Source organism: Ovis canadensis, chromosome 23 (genome assembly GCF_042477335.2).
Source record: "Ovis canadensis isolate MfBH-ARS-UI-01 breed Bighorn chromosome 23, ARS-UI_OviCan_v2, whole genome shotgun sequence".
NCBI lineage: Eukaryota > Metazoa > Chordata > Mammalia > Artiodactyla > Bovidae > Ovis > Ovis canadensis.
Genome location: NC_091267.1, coordinates 70,199,916 through 70,217,046, shown reverse-complemented (window position 1 = coordinate 70,217,046; position 17,131 = coordinate 70,199,916). Strand labels below are relative to the sequence as shown.

At 46.1% G+C, this 17,131-nt stretch overlaps 1 protein-coding gene across 1 annotated transcript; it reads right to left on the bottom strand.

Moving 5' to 3' along the window:
* Nucleotides 1-8,107: 8,107 nt before the first annotated feature.
* ST8SIA3 (ST8 alpha-N-acetyl-neuraminide alpha-2,8-sialyltransferase 3) lies at nucleotides 8,108-16,565 on the bottom strand. Its single transcript, XM_069568829.1, has 4 exons — nucleotides 16,387-16,565; nucleotides 14,805-14,924; nucleotides 11,874-12,431; nucleotides 8,108-8,973 (listed from the first exon to the last, which is right to left on the bottom strand). Exons 1-4 carry the CDS (start codon nucleotides 16,563-16,565, stop codon nucleotides 8,691-8,693), a joined length of 1,140 nt encoding a protein of 379 aa, XP_069424930.1. The 3' UTR covers nucleotides 8,108-8,690.
* Between the last annotated feature and the right edge of the window lie 566 nt (nucleotides 16,566-17,131).

Genomic DNA, 17,131 nt, shown 5'->3' with positions numbered 1-17,131 from the left:
TACCTATTATTCTAAGTCTTGCAAAATGGTCTAGGTTCTAGATTTCAGAGGGAAATCGGTTCCTTTCTGCAAATATTTAAATGACTTTATTTCACCTACATACATTGACCAAACCTCTCTCCCACTGTCTACCAGATTTTCTTCCCTACCTCACAAGATGAAGATGCTGTGGGGGTGGCTGGTTCCTCAGCCTTGGTTTTGCTGTTAATTTCTTCCTAGTAAAATTGGGACCACTGTTGAGTCGCTTCTGTTTAGTTGTGAGCTAACCCTCTTTGTGTATTAGGAAAAGAGCTAGATAAAAGCCTATTTTGTGCCCAGGATATGTGCAAATTTTCCTGAGCACAGAGAAAAGCATTTTAACATGTACCTGACTCATTTAAAACAAAATGTAATATATTAACTATAGTGGAACAAGCTCATTTTGATACTTGTTAAGAAGGACAGAAAACAGAGGTATACCCTGACTTTTTGAATGTGATACAGAAAATGTCCAAGTTGAGTTTCAAACCTTCACAGTCTAGAAATATTTTACAGAACCTGTAGGGTATTTTACTACAGCAAGGAAAGTAGACCTGGTCCTTTATGATCTGATTTCCATTTACCGCATACAGAATAAAAACTTATGGCTACTCACTGTGTGTAAGGAATTAAGTACACTTTTTTTTTTTTCCAGCATTGCCTTCCAAAGGATTTAATGCCTAAGAATGACTTCCATCCTAAAACCTTTAATTTGCAAACGAAGCTTGTTCTGTGGCTCAGTCTGATTTCCAAACACTCAAGAAATAGGGCTTTCACTTACGACTGGTGGTGAGAAGGAAGGAAAGCTGAGCCCAGTGCCCAGGGACTGCAGCGGCTGGACGTTTGCTGGCAGGCCCAGCCTCAGCTCAGGGCTTCGCTAAGGGCAAGGCAACACACGGTGCCTTCCCTCGCTGTGTTCCTAGCAGTATTCTTATTTAACGGTGTTTCTAGCCCACTGTGAATTTTCTGAGTGCAGAGAAAGTCCAGTTGAGTGCAAACTCAAGCCCTGGGCAGGGTTGGAGTGCTTCGCCGAGTGTCCCCCTGGTGAGGTAGAGACCTTTGAACCACAGAGCCTCCCCAGGTAAGGGTGATGGGTCCAGGTAAGCTAATCGGGTCTTTGTCTCCCCCCTGCTCCTTTGCAGGCACTAATTTCTGGATGCCTGTCACTTTTGTGCCACATCAGAAGGTTGAGGAGTAAGTGGACAGGGAAAATTAGCCAAATAGGGAAAGAGGCGATGGACGATAGGATGTGAGGAAAGATCAGCCAAACATGGTTTCAACTGGCAGTTAAATTAAAGAGTGTTTACCTGGAAGGTCACCTTTAGAAATCAGACAAGCCATGGCTAGTAACTCCTTAAGGTTCTGAGGAGTCTGTTGAGAGGTTCCTAAGAGTCACGTGGCTAAGGGAGTATTTTGAACCCCTTAAGGTCCTTAGCCTCAAGGACCAAAAATATATTAAAAATACAGAATCAGTCAAGGTGGCAATGCCTCTCTGCAGCAAGCGGGGTCCACGGGAGCCCCTCGGAAGCCACGGCTAGCCCTTCGATTTGGTGCTCACTGACTCAGAAATTGCTCAGGCAGTGCTGCGCTGGAGCCAGCTCATAATGGCTCTTGAGAACATATTGTGACATTTCAGCTGGTTGACATCAAGTTAGTAGTTGGAAACTGGCTATGAGGAGAGTATCTATAGCATGGAAATTGGCAAGTCCTACAAATCAGGGCTCCATCATCCTTCAGAGCCAGTTGTTAAACATTTAGCATCACACCAAAGAGCTAAAGCTGTCTCTTAAACCCACAATAGGGAAAAGAGAGGCGATCTCTAGTATCTCTGATGATGAAAGTCTTTGCATGTGCACAGCTATGGAAGGGAGCTTGGCCAAAACTTCATTAGGATGTAATGTAAGAGTAATTCAGAGATGAAAGTCTCTCAGTCGTGTCGACTCTTTGTGTCCCATAGACGATACAGTCCATGGATTTCTCCAGGCCAGAATACTGGAATGGGTAGCCTTTCCCTTCTCCAGGGGATCTTCCTAACCCAGGGATTGAACCTAGGTCTCCTGCATTGCAGGTGGTTTCTTTACCAGCTGAGCCACCAGGGAAGCCCAAGAATATTGGAGTGGGTCGCCTATCCCTTCTCCAGCGGATCTTCCTGAACCAGGAGTCGAACCAGGGTCTCCTGCATTACAGGTGAATTCTTTACCAACTGGGCTATCAAGGAAGCCCTTCATTAGGATGGAGGGACCTTATTTAACAGAGGCTGGCACCAGGCAACCAGTGCCAACTGACCACCCCTTTTATATTCAGCTGGTTTTAGAACTTTAGCTTCTTTTTTTGTTTTTTCTTTTTTGATTGGTTTCATTTTAACCCGAAGATCTTTGTATTTGGGGGCACTTCCTGGAGGTTGAGAAATAAGACCCCTTTAAAACTATTTTAGGCTCTGGGAATGACATCTAAGTAGAATCTGAATGAATTGTTCAACTTTCCTGTTTCTCAGTCTGCCTATTTTTAAAGATGAGTGACCTGAGATCGCTCTTAGTCTGAACCAGAGTGACATATAAAGAGCTGGCCTTGGGGTAAAGTAGTTTAAAGCTATGTTCCCCACTCTGACTGTCTTCAGGCCTGCATCCATTCTGACAAAACTGACCAGTTACTGTTCACTTACAAATTAGTGACTGGTCAATTTAGCCAAAAGAGTTGAATGGTTGAGTCACTAAGACTGTGTTTCTATTGTCGTGATAAACACAGGGAGCAGATCTGATGATAACTGCATGAGAGGTGACAAGCATTCAGCGACTTTGGTCAACATGGTGTACGTGACTTCGCCCTATATTTTTGGTTCCCAAATTGTGGCCACATCAGAATTACCTGGGAATCTTTGTAAGTGGGCTTTTATTCCAGGACATTCTGAGCCACAGGTCTAGAGAGGAGAGCAAGGATGGTATTAGCTCCTCCCCCCTTCCAGCTTGGCTTGCTGGTGGATGGGTAGCAAATCCAGGTCCTCTCCCCACAGCCCCATTGTCATCTTAAATCGGAGTCAGTTACTCGACAACAGGCTCATCACTGTGATTATCCATTGTAATTAACAGCAAGAGAATGAGCTTCATTGAGGATAAAAACATCTGTTCAAACACATATATCTTCAATAAGTCATCACAATAAAAAGAAATCTTAAATACTGCATGATACAATAATGACATTCTAAAATGTTTTCCACTTTAAATGTTAAATCTATATGGCAAAGTAATCAAGGGGTGAGAGAGGCATATTTCGTCATTTTGGTCTGTGGTATCAGCTCATCTGTGGCCTTGATTAATTGGGCCACAGGGCCCAGACAGGACCAGCAGGTAAACCCAGGGGCTCTAAGTCCCCAGCACCCACGACCCTCGGTCTGGGCTTTTCAGCCGCACACACACACAGCCCAAACTTTCTTTGTGAGCCAAAGTATAGTTCTATACACTCAGAGAGAAGTAGAGGCGAGACATAAGCTTTGGCTTGGCACATTCGAACCACTGCGGGGAAAAGGGTCCAGAATTATACAGAAAATGGCCGTCTCTCATCTCACACAGGAAGACCCAGCCTCAATTATTCATTGTTATTTGCGAATCTTCTCAGCGTATTGAACTAAATGCAAGAATGTGAAGTCTGCTCTTGAAACTACTTATTACACGGAAAGGCACTGACAAAATGTACTTTTACCTAGAGTCCTCAAATGAAAATTTTACATACAGAAAAGTACATAACCGCTCTCAGCATTCAACTTTTAAATTATGCATACATATTACTAAAACAAGGTTTTATTAAGATGAATAGATTATTAAGATCCCAGCTGTCAACTGGGAACTGTCAGTAACTTCACTGTGGTTTACCAGATTTATCAGAATCATCATTTACCAAGTAGGTTTCCTCTCATGTTAGGGGAGAATGTAGATTATTACTAGTGGACTGTTGTATACCTAGGCAAGCATCTTCTTTTCTGTTTTGCATTGAGAAATAATTTTTAAGTGGAGGGAAAATCTTTTTTCCTCTTTTTCAGCTTTTCTAACTTATTTTATTTTCTGTCCCTTGTAGACCCCAGACCATAATCACTTTCTCTTTGAGCCCACTTTTATTGGATGCTGATGAGCCAAGAAGTGCTAGATGAAGAGTCAAAATTTCTCCACTGATTACCTGTGCAATCTTGGGAAAATCGCTTAACCCCTCTGTTTCTCCATTTCTCATTTTGGAAAGTCAAGGATTAGGACCAGAGATATTGAAAGGCTCTTCCATTTCCAGTGTCCTAGGTCTCTAGAATTCTGTCCCTGCAGCCTTTGCCCTCAACACCTCTTTGCTGACTAACTGTGTCTAATAATTAGAACTTTGCCCAAGTCAAGGAGAAGAGAGTGGCAGAGGATGAGATGCTTGGATGGCATCACTGATTCATTGGACATGAGTTTGAGCGAACTCTGGGAGATAGAGAGGTTACAGGGAGGCCTGGCATGCTGCAGTCCATGGGGTTGCAAAGAGTTGGACATGACTTAGCAACTGAACAACGGCAACAACCCAAGTCAAAAGAAATGCTTTCCTATTCCTCTGCTTCCCCACCCAGTCAGGTTACTTCTGACGTTCACATCCGTGGATAACTGGCTAACTGGAGGCCTGGGCATGAGGAGGCCAGGGGACCCTGTTCCTGCACAGCCTGGCTGGTAGTGCCATGGTCAGGGGCCTGCCATCAGAGTCACACAGATGGCCCGGTGGTCACAGCCAGCACTGCTAGGCACACACACCTGTACCACGGTCAAGGACACTGAGGACACAGAAGCAAAGCAGAGGAACTGCAGAGGTTTAAGCATCAAAGATGGAGATTTTCTGGGTGTGAGAGGGGTTCTTAATACCACACTTTAATGCTGTCTCCCCTGGATCTGCATGCCTGCACAGGACACCCAGAACAACTGGTGAAAACCGAGGGAATAGCGTTAAGCAGGTTGTTAAATACTTGTGGGGGGTTTTTGTTGTTGTTGTTTATTTTTCTGTGCAACTGAATCGGTCATTTGTGTTGGTGTCACATGTAGACAGAGTTGGGGGCTTTATGGTGATATTTATTCCAATAGTGAGGATGGACTCTGCCATAAGTATCTGAAAAAAAGAAGTGTTAGTTGCTCAGTTATGTCTGACTCTCTGTGACCCCATGGACTGTAGCCCTGCCAGGCTCCTCTGTCCTTTAAATTCTCCAGGCAAGAATACTGGAGTGGATTGCCATTTCCTCCTCCAGGGGATCTTCTTAATCCAGAGCTCCAACCTGGGTCTCCTGAATTGAAGATGCATTCTTTACCATCTGAGCCACCAAAAAGAAGAAAGGTTCTGACAAAAGGATGCACTTAACCTATAACCAATAGAGCAAAGTCAATGGGAAAACCAGGGGTTGGTACGTGTGGCTGAATCAGGAAGGAGGACCCACAGGCCTGTCTGCCCATGCCACTGCTGTTGAACACACAGCCTTGGAGACCCTGGCTGTTTATACCACTGCCTTCCTAATCTGGGTTCACGGGACCCACCAGCTGTTTTGGTCGACAGTAGTTATATAGGTTTAATCTTTGGAACAGTCTTTAAAAACAAAAAAGACTTTTTGTATCATCAGCTAGAGGCTGTTTTTCTCTATGCTGAAACTGTAGGTCAAGGGCATAACTAACCAATAAAAATAACAGTAAAAGGTGCCATATATTGAGTGCTGACTACATGCTGAAAACTGAGATAAATGCTTTACCCACGTGCTGAATCTAGTTTTTTTTTTTTTTTTTTTGCAATAGAAGGATAAAGCCTGCATATAAAGAATGGGTAAATTATGAGAATTGTGGTTAACCACTATGGGAGGGCTTGGGATTGTCTTCAGAGATTTTTAAAGACAAAGGGAAAGGTGATCTTCTGGGATCAGCTCCAGGAAGTCCTACCTGGGAACAGGAGATAAGCCTTATCTCTCTGTCCTGGGTCTGGGAGACAGGTCTGTTTCCTCAGCATGTTGAGTTTTTGTGAAAGTGATGGATGAAATGATGGTGGGAGATGACAGAGTCCTCTCAGAACTCTAGGTTAAAATGGAGCCAAGAGTGAAGTGAGATTTACTCAGTCTCCCTGAACTTAAAGAAAAATCCCCAAACTTGCCATTCTGATGACAGCTAATAAAAATGGTCCACAAATAGAATAATTAACTGGCTTTAGGGCTTCTGCTCTTTTGCTCTTTTCACCTGCCTGGTTCCAAGTGTCCACATATTTAGTGAAATCTAGTGGGCACACTGGGGTTAAAACTCCAGAGTCAGGATCTGGCCCATATTCCGTTCAGTTCAGTCGGTCAGTCGTGTCTGATTCTTTGCAACCCCATAGGCTGCAGCACGCCAGGCTTCCCTGTCCTTCACCAACTCCCAGAGCTTGCTCAAACTCACGTGCATCGAGTTGGTGATACCATCCAGCCGTCTCATCCTAATATTGGCATCATCGCTTAGCTGAAACCAAGTGAACTAAGTGCTTCGGAAGATCCAACTGAACCCTCCCGTCAGTTTCCCATCTCCCTGTGGCCCTAACAGAGAACAGCACCAAGACTGTAGTGCTTTCCTCTTTTTTTTTCTCTTTTCTTTTTAAATGTAGTACTTATCCTCTTTAAAGTGATAAGGGAATAAGCATGTGGTTTGGGTGCCCACCAAATTGTATCATTGCATTTAGAAGTGTTTTGGATATCGCCCCCTCTAATTATTTCAAGTATCGAGCTGTTTTAGTGGCTTCCCACTTCGAAACACCCATTCCGATGTCTTCCTGTCTATTTGGATGATTGTCACTCACACAACAGAGTGAGGTGTGTCACCAGTGGTAACACGTTTGGACCTGTGTGACTTTTCTGTCACTGGTTAGTATCTGGATCTATGGAAGCTGCCCTGGTTAGCTTTCTGGGAAAAATTAGAAGAAAACAGCCCTCTTCAGAGCCAGGCAGAACATGAGCATAAGAACCGCATCTTTCCTTATCAAATCAGACTTATATTTGGTTAGATTTTCGGCATGATGGTACCTTCCCAAGGAGGGGCAGGGAGCTGCTTACTGAACAATAGCAATGATTTTAAACAGTATTTGTAATATTACAAGCAATCTCGATGAGATTTCTGGAAAAGAACAAGCTACCCCACCCAAATATATTATAAATGTGCTTGACTGGCATTTGGAGAGAAGAAAGAAACTCTTATTAAAATTTAACATCGACTTGGCCAGACTTTGGGCTGAACTGGAAGAACAGAGTGCTGCGCGGTGAAAAGCTGGGGACAGGAGTGATGTGATTTCTACTCCTAAGGCTGAAAGGGGAGCAGCTGGTGAGCCCCTTGCAGCAGGCCCGTGCATCTCCAGTTCCAAGCGTTCATTTAATACCAGTCTTGCCACGAAACAGTGGCTTTTCCTTTTGAAATGCTAGATTTGCAGAGCCGATTTCAGCGGAAAGAGGGAATATCTGATGTCTACCATCGCCTTGGAGTTCTGGAGCGGTGCTGATGGACGTGGTGACACTCAGGATGACCTCGCCTCAGTGCCGTTCACGTGGGGGCCTGGCCAGCCTCAGAGCACCTCCTCTGCTTTGACCCTGCTGGTTCTCAGAGGCCCTGACCATAGTTACAACACTTTAGGGGCCATGGGATCCATAACAACTTCTAAGTACTCTCCTTCCTTCCTCTTCTACTATAAGTACCAGACTCAAGCTGACTCCCCGCCTCTACGTTCTGAGGGGATTCCCAGTCCAGTGCTTGGGTTGGGGCTGTGGGAGGCACTGCGCCCAGGCTGGAACGCCCTTGAAGGTGTGGCATCAGGATGATTTGCCACAATAGCACTCAGGGTCACGAGATGAGATGCCACCCGCACCACAGGCTTTCTTAGTGATGGTCAAAGATGCCCTGGATCATGTGCCTCCCAGCAGAGAGGAGCTGCTCTGCTGCAGGATGGCTGCATGGAACAGTGAGAACTTCCCGAGGGGCATTTCTTATAGAAGGAATCGCAAGGGGATCCATCATGACTTGCTCAGTTTGTCACAAAACATCAGTTACCCAGAGCCTTGAACGTATCAATTACAGATGCAAGACATACAAGCAAAGCGATTTCAACATGACTCTTGGCCAAATATAAAAGTCCATGGTGGTGGGGCCAGGAAAGTGGTTGTAGGGGGTGGAAGGGAGGGGGTGGGAGGGGCAGGGGGGAAGAGAGAGGAAGAGAGAGATGATATTCGCAAACCATTTTTTTCTGTTTTCATTTCGAAGAGTCTGATCCCACCCAGGCAAAACTGAAATCCTGCCCAAACCTCTGCCCAGAGGCCTCTGATTGCAAGGACTCTATCTGAGCAAAGCTGTAGACACTACAGCTCTAATCCTCACTAGAAAAAAAAAAAAAGAGGCAGTTTATTATTAAAATACAAACTTGAAAATACTTCAAACCATTTCGTTAGCAGCAGAGTTCTCAATGCAACAGTCCCTTTATCAATCAAGTCTAGATCACAAGGCTTCAAAGCATCTATCTTGCTAAGACCCTTAAAAGAGCAGGGCAGAGGGAAGAAAAGCCCCCTTTGCTCTTAAGGGGCAGACGGTCCTTACGAGAGACTCTCTAGGGGTCTGTTCTGACGGGCTACTCGGGGTGAGTCGGGGCACTTTTAAACAGGCCGTTTGGCACTTCCCGTTCGGTTCTCAGGCACAGTGTGACAGGGTCAGCTTGGTGAGCCCTTCCCCATGCATTCGGTACAACAGCTGGAACTCAGCCGGCAGCTGGTGGGACTCCTGCCACTTGGTGGTAAATTTGGTTCCTTTTTTGTCATAGTAATGGTATGGAAGATCTTCCCTTGTGTTGGGGTCAAATCCAAAAGGCCAGAATCCATACAAGTGGATCTCTTCACAGACTGCTGACGCCAGGGTGTACATGAGAATACCTGTGCTCAGCCGTTTGGGTGACAAGTGTTTGTTTTTCCAATACCTGTGGAATAATAAGTACAGGTGGATTCAGAGGCCAGTGTTGAAGGTTTCCGTCAGACGAGTCACTGTGACCAGGTTGGGGGCGGGGAGTGAATTTATCCAAGTAACTTAACCAGTACTACTCTGAATCTATCTTGAAGACCACAAAAAACCCCTCAGGGCAGGGCCATCTACTTTGTGAGATCCAATGCCAAATGAAAATGTGGCCCCTTATTTAAAAAATACTCAAGAATTTCAAGAGGGCAAAGCAGAGGATTAAACCAAGTGTCGGCCCTTCTGAGTGCGGGCTCGTCTGTTACCGTGGAAGTCCCACGTTTGAAGCTGTCCCTGCTCTGTGTGCTTAGTCACTTAGTTGTCCCAACTGTTTGTGGCCCCATGGACTGTAGCATGCCAGGCTCCTCTGGAGCCATGGAATTTTCCAGGCAAGAAGTACTGGAGCGGCCCTGCTCTGGGTTGTCCTAAAGAGTGGTGTCTCTGAGTCCCTGCAATGCCATAAAAGCCCACCAATGGGAACGGCCATGCCTCTCATATGTAAAGGGCGCTTGGGAGTAGGGAGCAGGTATTTAATCTAAGGGGCCCTCTTCTGTTACTTCCTTACCCAAACTCAGACATTAAATCTTTCTTCGTGGGTTTGAAAAGATTGTGGGGCCTTATTTTTTTCTACCCTTTTGTGAAAACCACAATTCCTGTTCCTATGTCTTAACCGAGGGCTTCCAAGTCCTTCTTTGACGTGCCAGAACCTAAGAAAAGTATTTACACACTTCCTGAATTTGTAAAAAATGCTAAATAATGGTTGTTGTGCCTTCTGTATTTAGACAGTAATTTGAAGCCTTGCTACCTAAACTGCCAAGTATCTGAGACTGCTGTGGCGTGAAGGTGTGTGTACATGTGCAGGCGTGTGCCTCTGCACTTGTGACTGGTGTGCAAGCATACTCAAACTGTTCATGAATCAGATTTCCACAGACCGTACCTCCTCCAAGGTTTTGTTGAACCACTGTGTTTGGTCCAAGCCTGAGTGGGTCATTCTGGCTACTCCACGGGCCTCCTGATAGGCTGGGGGCCAGGAGGACCACACAGGCTGCTTCCGGAAGGTTCTACCACATGCAGTTAGACCCTTCTTCACTACCTGAAGGCTTCACATGGACATTCCCCTTCCAGGTGAAATTCACAAGTTCAGTCTTTGTTTTCTTACTCTTACCTAAGGAGTTAGAATGACTTCTAACGATTCTTTCGGTACAGCTGTGCTTAAATGGAGCGAGAGGGGAGCAAAATGATGAAGTCAGAAAGACCACAGGGCAGGTTGGCAGGAAGCCTGGCTTCTAATTCTGGTTCTGCCCATTTGGGGCAGTGATGTTCAGTAAATACCTCATTCTTTGTACCTCAGTTGATACGTCTTTAAACTTAGAAGCTGGGTTATATTACCTCTTAAAAAGGTAACCATACATCCTGGGAAACTGAAATAGCTCCAGTTTCTGTCTGTTATCTTTGTCGTAATTCTTAATACTGCCCTTTTTCTTTCCAAGAAGAAGTTCCAACATGGACTATAAATGCTAGCATCAGCCTGCCTGTTAGATACATACCAGCTGATTACATGATCATTTCTCCTTACATGAGAGGTCAACTACAAGATCTTAAATCTGGAAGCTGTTAGAGGACTACAGGATGTCTACTATGTACCCATCTGCGATGTGATGCGAGTTTTAGAACCTTTTCTACCAGCCCTCCCAGAACCCACTCTAACTTGCAGTAACACCCAGAGAGTATGTGAGGGCATTGGGGCTGCTCGAATAGGGGACATTAGAGGTGAGGCGATTTTCTCAGATTATTCACAGAAAAAAATTCTGCAACTAATTTTGTTTTATAAAATTCCCTTCATTTTATAAATGTATGTGTGTGTGTGTGTGTGTGTGTGTGCACACGCTCAGTCATGTCCAACTCTTTGAGACCCCACAGATTACCAGGCTCCTCTGTCCATGGAATTTTCCAGGCAAGAATCCTGGAGTGGGTTGCCAGGCCCTTCTCCAGGGGATCTTCCCAACCCAGGGATCAAATCCAGGTCTCCCGCATCGCAGGCTGATTCTTTACCATCTGAGCCACCAGGAAAGCCCTTAAATGCCTGCTCCCATTTCTGGCTGCTCATTAGAATCATCTGGGGAGTTATGAAGACATACCAAGTATCTGAGCCGCTCTCCTTCCCCACCAGACAAATCACGCTAGGATCTCTTGAAGCAGAGCCCAGACAAGAGTATTTTTTAAAATCTCTCCAAGTGATTCTGAGGTATAGCCAGAGTTAAGACTCATCAGACTAGATGAAAATACTGCATCCTGGTTAATCTGTCTTTCAAATTACAGGGGGATAACAACGAGCTGCTAAAATACTTTTCACATGTTTTGGCACTCAAATCTCCAGTGATAAAAGCCGATTTTACAATTTTGACCTGTTTAGGTGGTTTTCTAATCTTGGCTATCTGAAAAAAACAAAACCACCCATCAAAGAAAAAGGAACATTTAAAGTCAATTGCATCTTTAAGAAAACCACTTGATTTGTCTACTTTAGTTGTTGGCATTATTGGGACGTAGCTGTCCATTCAGAGAAAATTATTGATTTGTGGTGATTTCCATGACTGCTTGTTAGGCTTACCACCACGGAAGGGGATGGGGGATGGAGAAGCAAAGCTGATGAAACACCAGTCCTTCCATTTGACACTTGGTTACCAGCTGGGGTAGGAGATTGAACTTCTTACCTAGAACCGGTCATTCGTTACAAAATGTCAGAGTGTGTTCTAGGGTACCATGCTAACCACAACAACTAATCAGATAGCTAGCTCCCACCCCCAAGAGATTACGACATTGATTTGCCATCTGGTAGGGTGTGAGTTAAAGGCAATAAAAGATACACACCTGTTGACATGTTGCATTATATTTCCAGGCCAAGCCAACTGGAGCTTTAACTGGCCTCTGTGTTCAACAAAAAAGTCAACTAATGTCCTGGTAACAGTGGCCGACGTGTGGAAGAAAAAGGCAGGGATCCAAAGAATGGCCCCGTCAAGCTTTTTCAAGCTGAGAAAAAAGTTGTTACGGTCCTGAATGGTCAAAAGGTTGTTGTAATATTTTTCCAGGATGCTGGGGTTGAAGGTGGTAAGGTTGGTTTTCCTTCCAACATCTCTTTGGAAAGCCTCCGTAGGGGCGAAATTGCAACGGAAAACAAAATCTGACTTATCTATCTGTGGTCCACACCGGCTCCCTGTCAGGATCCCGCTATTTCCAACCACAGCGCAAATGTTATAACGCTTGTTCACAATGGGAGACACATCTGGAAGCAGTGATCGGAAGTTATTGCTAATAGAGAAAACATATTTATGGCTGGAATAATCATAGTGCATCAGTTGTCCAATCCGAACACTATTCTTGGTCAAAGAAAAGTTTTTTATTACATCGACATGCTGAAGAATTTCTTGCCTAAAATAAAAAGAGATTCATTAAATGTATCCCATTCAAAAGAATTGATTTTCCATCTTAGGTCTTACACTGTTTCATTCAGGCAAGAACTGTAGGCACACTGAACCCAAGAAAGATTATACATTCATAATAATTGAAGGAAGAACTGCTTCAGGATTACAGACATGCTCTAGTCTCTCAAATTCTGGGTGTAATCCTAAGGCTTGTAAATGTGATTTATGGTTTTCAGTAGCTGATTCTTTGGGGTTCTGCTCTACCCGAAAACTGTATTTGATCAATGGGGAGGCATGGGCCAAATTGTGTCAGAAGATACAGGGAGACAATTTACACAGACCCCAAGGAGCTCACATTAATGCACAAACATTGGTGACTTACAGTTTTCAGCTAGGGACTACTTGTTTGCTATTGGGCTATAGTGTACAAGGAATATCAAATATCACTAGTGTCCAAATAGGAGTCAAACAGATATGAGTCAGTATGGTACTATCTATTATTAAAATATGAAAATGGTAATAGCAGCGGGAGTAGTTGAATATTTAATAGAAATGAGATGATAATCTCTTTATTGTCCTTTGAATAATGAAAAAGGAATCTTTTTCTACTTGATTATATAGAAACCAAATTAAGTTAGAGAAACCTAATTCTTTAGAAAAAGAAGCTATTGTAAATCCTGAAAATATGTGTATATTCTAAGAATTCAGAGGATAAACAGGCAAGGGTGATACTTAGCACTAATTCCTGGTTGCTTTCATGTTGAGCATTAAGTAAAGTTAACTATCTCCTCTTAAAGTCTCTGCTATTTTAAATACTTAGGAGAGCTCGGGCATGTGTTATTCTGCTACTAGGTTCTCCAGTTCTAAGAAATCACATTGAACTCCTCTGTCTTTTGCCTAAAAAAAAAAAATAGCAGGAATGAAACTAAATGCTTTGCACACTATCTCTTTACCTGGAATCTTATTTTTTAAAAAATTACTTCAATTTGTCAAAATGCAGAGCGACATACACTGAAGGCCTTAAAGCAAACTTCCAAAGTTACTAAGTGTTCACTGCAAACTGCTACAAAGGTAAAAGTTTAAAGTGACACTGGGCAAGTTAATTAAAGATTACCTAATAAATGGATTGAAAGAAGGGAAGTTTTGAGAAGGAAATATTGTTCTAATTGGTTATTTGGATCACATGGCCTAGTGTGGGGAGAACATTTTTACTGAGACAGAAATATGTTTTGGGAAATATATAATAAATTTGACAATTTTCTGGGCTGCTTAGAAAATTAAGTTGGATTAAAACCACAGAAGTTAAAAAAAACCTTCAGAGGTTTAGAATTAATCAATTATTATCATGGACTAATTGCTAATTAAACAGTGTTTTAAAAATTTTAATCATAATCATATGACTTTATGCCAGCTTTTCAAGTAAACATTTTCATGTACCATGGATAGCTACTGAATTTTAAAAAATTCTATCATTAGATTAAAAGTGCGATAACTAGAAATTCTATGACCAAAACACAACATCCTAAATAGAGTGGTAAAATAAACTTTTGTAAAATAAGTATTCATACCCCTAATGAATACACTAGATGGCTCACATTCCATTTAGCAGCATAATTATCCCACCAAGAAGGAAGAAGTAATGACTTATCTGGGATTGCTAAGACTAGACCAGAAATCACTGAAGAGAATGCATACATTCGCATAAATCTCATCCTTCTTCCCCCACCTCAAAAAAGAAAAACAGAAAAGAAAGGAAACACACACACACACACTCCATGGATAAATGAAGCTGCTGTAAGACAACTAAGAGTAATTTCGGTAGCTTTTACAACATATTAAAAGCTATAAAAGTTTAATACGAACAATCAGGTTAAAAAACCAAAACCATACTTAAACATCTGCATATATTTGGGCTGAGATTTTTCACTAGTAATTTGTTGGGGATGAAGTATAGTGTCTTCTGTATTTCAGTGAGACAATACTTTTTTACTTTTTTTTTCTTTTTCCCAGTGAAGAGCAATGAAAATGCATTGGGTGGTCTTTCTGTCATCAACTTTTTTTTAATAAATGGCTTTGGCAGTATTAGCCATACATGTTACCTATAAACCATGGTGCTCAATTAAGCTCAAGTTAAGGAGAATACAGGAAATATCCCCCCCCCCCTCTTTTCAAATTGGCCTTATTGGTGTTTTCCTTTAATGAGGGGGCACTCCATAAACAGAAAAGGGTTGCTAATCAGCCTTTGTGCAGTCAGGCCAAGAAGGCAGTGCAGATACACCTCGGGTTGGGGGGAGTGGATTTCTGTTGTTCTGTTATTATTTCGTTTTGTTTTGGTTTTGAGCTCCAGAATTCAGAACACCTCCTGGATCTCCTATCCTACCTTTGATGTAAAAACGCTGTCCGATTAAACGTCCACTTAGGTCTGGCTTGGAGTTCATGAGTCACAGAATGCGGAAAGGGCACCAATGACGAATCTAGAAGCTTCAGCGCAAATTGCGACCTGGAGAGGGGCATGAGTACACAGACAAACGCGCTGGGCTCCGCTCGGGGGAGCCAAGGCAGCCATTAAGGTCCGGCCGGATGGCAGTGGGGCGGGGACGGTGGTGGTGCGGAAGGCTAGTTGGCGCAGGCCTTCGGTGACATCCCGCCCCAGAGCCCCCTGCTCCTCTGGGCCACCTTCTGCTCCCCACACACACTCAGGAGGAAGAGGGGATACTGGGGAAGCCCGTCTCCATTGTCCATCCCTCCGGGCGCGGGAGAGACCATAAAATGGCCGTCTCGCGGAGAGCAGGGCCGGGAGCCCGGCGCTCTGCCAGAAACGGCCGCGCCAGGGGGACCGGAGAGTCAGCACCGCGGACAGCGGCCGCCCCCGGGCGGGAGGGCCGGGGAGTCAGCACCGCGGACAGCGGCCGCGCCCAGGAGGGCCGGGCCCGCGCCGCCCCCGCGCCGCGGCCCGATTGATTTTTGGAGAAAAGGGCAGATGAACCCAAGACCCCGGGGAAGGCTTGGTGGGGGGTGGGTTGGGGGAGGGCTCCTTCCTTAACCTCTTCCTTCCCGAGCCTCGGTCTGATTTCCCCCTGACCGGGGGCCCTCCGGACGCCCGCTCCACTCCTTCCCTGGGTTTCGCACCTCGGGTCTGGCTGAGACCACAGGGTGCAGTTCGTATTCGCCACCAGCCCCTCTTGGAGGCTCTGTTGGCAGAGCTCTTGTTGGGGGTGGGGGTGCGGTCACAGTTGGGGCAGAAGGTCTCCACGAGCTCCGCCGTGCTTCGCCCGGCGCCTGCCTTCTCGGTCCAGCCTCGCGCCCGGCGGTGACTTGGACCCGGGGCGAGGGGAGGCGGCCCTTAAGCTGCTCGCTTCCCGCAGAGGGCGGGGGGGATTGCGGAAATCCCGGAAAGAGTTGAGGGGGCGCGGGGGGGGAGGCGGGGGGCGATGGCGGGGCGGCGGGTAAGGATCGAGGTCGAGGACCCCAGGGGCTGCAAGAGAACAGACCCGAGCCTCTTTTGATGGCTCATGGGTGGGGGAGGAAAGCAGGAAAGCGCGCCAGAGGACTCCGGCGCCTGCGCCATTAACTCGCCCCGGTCCGCGCGCGGGGTAGGCGCTCACCGCCACGCATGTCCATCTCTGCATGCCCACTCCCAGATACACACAAGGCCTCTCCATCCACCATCATTCTCCTTAAACCACCTTCCCCCCCCCCCATTTTTGAAATGGGGGAAGGGATGCCAAAGAAGAATATGAGAATGCAATCACTTTGATCAGGACGACGTCTGGATATTTTTTTAAAAAATGCAGGAGGTGGGTGGCGGTGGTGTTAAGAATCAGAGAGAGGCATGGAAGGACCACGTAGTTATCTTGCCCAAAGTGTCTCGGAGAAGGCAAAACACCCTCCCTCCCCCACCCCCCGACCTCCCGCCCCCATAAACCAGATAATCCGCGGGCGCCCAGAGGCCCCGCACTCACCGGAATCCCGCGTGGAGCATGTACATTCGGGGCGCCCCCGGGTTGGCGTACTTGGGAGTGGTGAAGATGCTCTCCTTTTTCAGGGACACGTAGCTGATGAGCGATAAAATCAGCAGGGCGACGCTGAGCATGACCAGCCCCAGCACACTGGCGACCCGGGCCATTTTGCAATTTCTCATCCCGGGCCGGCTTGGGATCAGGAAAAGCGGGGAAATCGGTCCATTGAGCGGCCAGCAGCTCGCTGGCGTGTCAGTGTGTGTGTGAGTGTGTGTGTTCGCGCGCGCGTGTCAGCGTATGTGCCGGGGGGAGGGGGACCGGGCAGGGGAGCCGCGCACGGGCCCCGGGGTAGGGGTGGGCAGGAGCCCCAGAGAGAAGCCGGGCCCGGGAGGCAGGGGCGAGCGGGCCCGCGAGGCTGAGCAGGGAGACGGAGGGTCTGCGCGGCGCCGCGGCGCTGGAGCGGCGCGCCGTGCGTCTCCGGCCGCCGGCTCAGGCTCCCCCGCGCGTTTCCAGCGAGGCTGCCATCTCCTCTGCCGCCTGCAAGACAAATGTGATTGGAATAATGTTACAGTTCGATCTAAGCACAGGATTTAATTAATGAACTCTAATCTCCCAAATAACCGGGGGAGGGGAGGGGGAGGGAGGGGTGAAGGGAGGTGGCAGAGAGAGGGGAATTGAGGCTTGGAAGGCTGCAGCCCGCGTCTACCGGGCCTTCCCCGCCGAGCATGCCGGCGAGGGCGATGCCTGT